Source organism: Phytophthora parasitica (assembly GCF_000247585.1).
Source record: "Phytophthora parasitica INRA-310 unplaced genomic scaffold supercont2.1, whole genome shotgun sequence".
NCBI classification, from domain to species: domain Eukaryota; phylum Oomycota; class Peronosporomycetes; order Peronosporales; family Peronosporaceae; genus Phytophthora; species Phytophthora nicotianae.
In genome coordinates this window covers 2317463-2319855 of record NW_008634126.1, presented here as the reverse complement: position 1 = coordinate 2319855, position 2393 = coordinate 2317463, and the positions used below count along the sequence as shown (strand labels likewise).

General features: G+C 45.4%; 2 protein-coding genes across 2 annotated transcripts in view; both read left to right on the top strand.

Annotated features, from left to right (window-relative positions):
* The window catches only part of PPTG_20764 (hypothetical protein), a gene marked incomplete at both ends in the record, with an annotated part of 2324 nt that extends 2037 nt beyond the window's left edge, over positions 1 to 287 (top strand). Inside the window, one exon of the mRNA XM_008892962.1 lies at positions 232 to 287. Within this exon, the coding sequence (XP_008891210.1) occupies positions 232 to 287 (56 nt within the window). The remainder of the gene's footprint in view (positions 1 to 231) is intronic.
* Positions 288 to 1403: 1116 nt separating this feature from the next.
* PPTG_00613 (hypothetical protein) lies at positions 1404 to 2182 on the top strand (the record flags this gene model as incomplete). The annotated part of the gene is made up of 2 exons (XM_008892027.1): positions 1404 to 1519; positions 2080 to 2182. The coding sequence occupies 2 exons, from the start codon at positions 1404 to 1406 to the stop codon at positions 2180 to 2182; spliced, it is 219 nt and encodes a 72-aa protein (XP_008890275.1).
* Between the last annotated feature and the right edge of the window lie 211 nt (positions 2183 to 2393).

Here is a 2393-nt window from a genome sequence, read left to right as displayed (position 1 = left end):
TTGGATTTTTGGCTTGATGTAACTACAAAAACGTGTACTCCAAAGCACCCTTAATCTTAGACTATTCTCGTATATATGTACGCAACACCGCTCACCATTTTACACCATGAGAGTTACAAACATGGCTGACCTCCAAAAATCATTTCCCTGATCTTGAGAATAAAACTCAAACTATAAAGAAACCTATGCTTAAAAAAGCATGAGTTTTCTCTTACAGCTGTTGGAGGCCAGGTTTCTTATATGAAACGTTTGGCGACGACCAAACAAAGGACTCCAAACTGAATTAATTATTTTTATCTAGGGTAAGATCACAACCGCCACTTTATAATTTGTCGGGATCATGTCGTACCCCACACAACCTGTACAGCGGCGTTCTGGTGGCGCTGGGGGCTCTTTGCAGACAGTTCCTAGTAGACGGCCATCAGTTCGCAAAAGCCATAGTGCCCTCGACCGGGCAAAGGATACGCTAGGTGTAGACGTCGTAAACGTACAGAACCCTCGCATCCCAATGGGGCGGAGACGAGCACGCGCAAGTGGAAGATTTGGCCCTGGCATTACTTCGACAAGGAGTACCTGACGCACAAGTTCGCGCTATCTTTGGTATAGGAGGCTCCAAGATACTGAGATTGAAAGACATGATAAGAAACAGAATCGACAGCTTTCATACTCGACGAGTTCCAGCGCGTCCCAAGCATGCATTCTCCAGTGATGACATCGACTAAACAATGGACAAAAACGGTGCAGACTTTTCCGAAATTCCGGTTTTGTTTTTGAAAGCGACCTACGGTCTCAGTGCCAAATACCGCACGGCTCATGTTGCGCGTTATTTTGTGCACGAGCACTCTAACGTCAAGCAGTTGAGCAAAATATTAGCTGTCAGCTACAAGCGTGTTTTATGGTAGCTGAGTACAACAGTCATCTCGCTTTGGTCGAAATGGAGCTACGTACAGTTACTATGCCAAGGCTGAAATAAATTCCACCTAAGAATTGATGTGATTTGCAAATATTGTGCACAACCACTTTACGGGTGGAAGACTACCAAGTTTGTGGAAAGTGCATTCGGGGCACAGCTTACTATTGGATGTAATGGACGATAGCATTAGTGATTGGGAAGTTTCTAGAGATACTGAAGTCAAAGACCACTGTGACTACACAACGCGTACAATGACCACCGATGATGGAGACTATTAGAAAGCGTGGAATAGAATGTAGTCTGCACTTGTTACAGGAAGTAAAAATCAGGAGGAAGTAAATTGAGGACGGTGAGCTTGTTATTTTCTCTTTATTTTGTACGAAACATTTCAAAGAAAATTGTGCAGCTGGGCCAATCAAGCTATTCTAATTCATAGAGGGAAGGCGATGGTAAAAACGAGTGCAACGCTTTTATTGGTTTGGAGCTTGCGATGAGAGCCTCCAAGCTGAACGACATTTCGGAGAACTGGAGCGAGAAGTTGTTCCTTGGACAAGCCGATTTCAGTCCTGCCATGGGTCGTAGTCGGTTTCAAAAACCCGAGGGAAAGTAGCGATTTGAGTTCCTAGTGTTACAACCCCGAAGATAAGGACGAAGATCCAGTTTGGCCTAGCCGATACTTCCTTTCAGCGTTACAAATGCTATTTAGCACTATGGACGTGTCACCCTTGTATGAAACTTCGCTTGGACAACAGCACGCACCAGAACAAGTCGTTCATATCCTCGAAGTCTGATAAGTATGCGGTCAGGTTTAACGCGCACGTTGGCTAGTATCCATTGTACATCCACACTTTGTGGGATAACAGTTCCAGGTTAGTCTCTAGACTATCGCCTGCCGAACGGTGCATGCAGACACTTCCTCATTTGCGACGCCACTCCATGCACTTTTGCGTAGATCACGAATTTGGTTTTGAAATAAACATCTGCGGTTTGGGCAGCTATGGTTGGGCAACAAACCAGTACGATCCGCTTACCACCTGTTGCAGACTAGTAGTCTGCTCTAACTTCTACACTCGCCATGTTCTTGATAAAGCTCTTTTATCTTTTTCCGACAACAAAGTGCAAATGCTCGGTACCGCGCGGCTGAACCTAATTTACGATTGGGATAGATTGACTGTTGGGGAAGCCGTGCAACTACCGGAGGAGAGTGATCGTGGATGTTGGGAGCTTGTTGCAGCAGTTGAGCCTGTACCGGAATGGAAGCAACATTAAACAGATCATGAAAAAGAGAAACGACCCCCCCCCCCCCCCCACAAAAAGAAAGTTCAAAGTCCCACTGCAGTTTTTGCCGTCCCTTGGTTTCATAATTTCAAAGATAAAATAGCGGGCATATTCTACACGAACGATTTGGCAGCAACACCATCGTCCCTTGTTCTTGGAGCTGACAGTAATGAAGCGGTTAAACGTGCCGATGGCCTACATC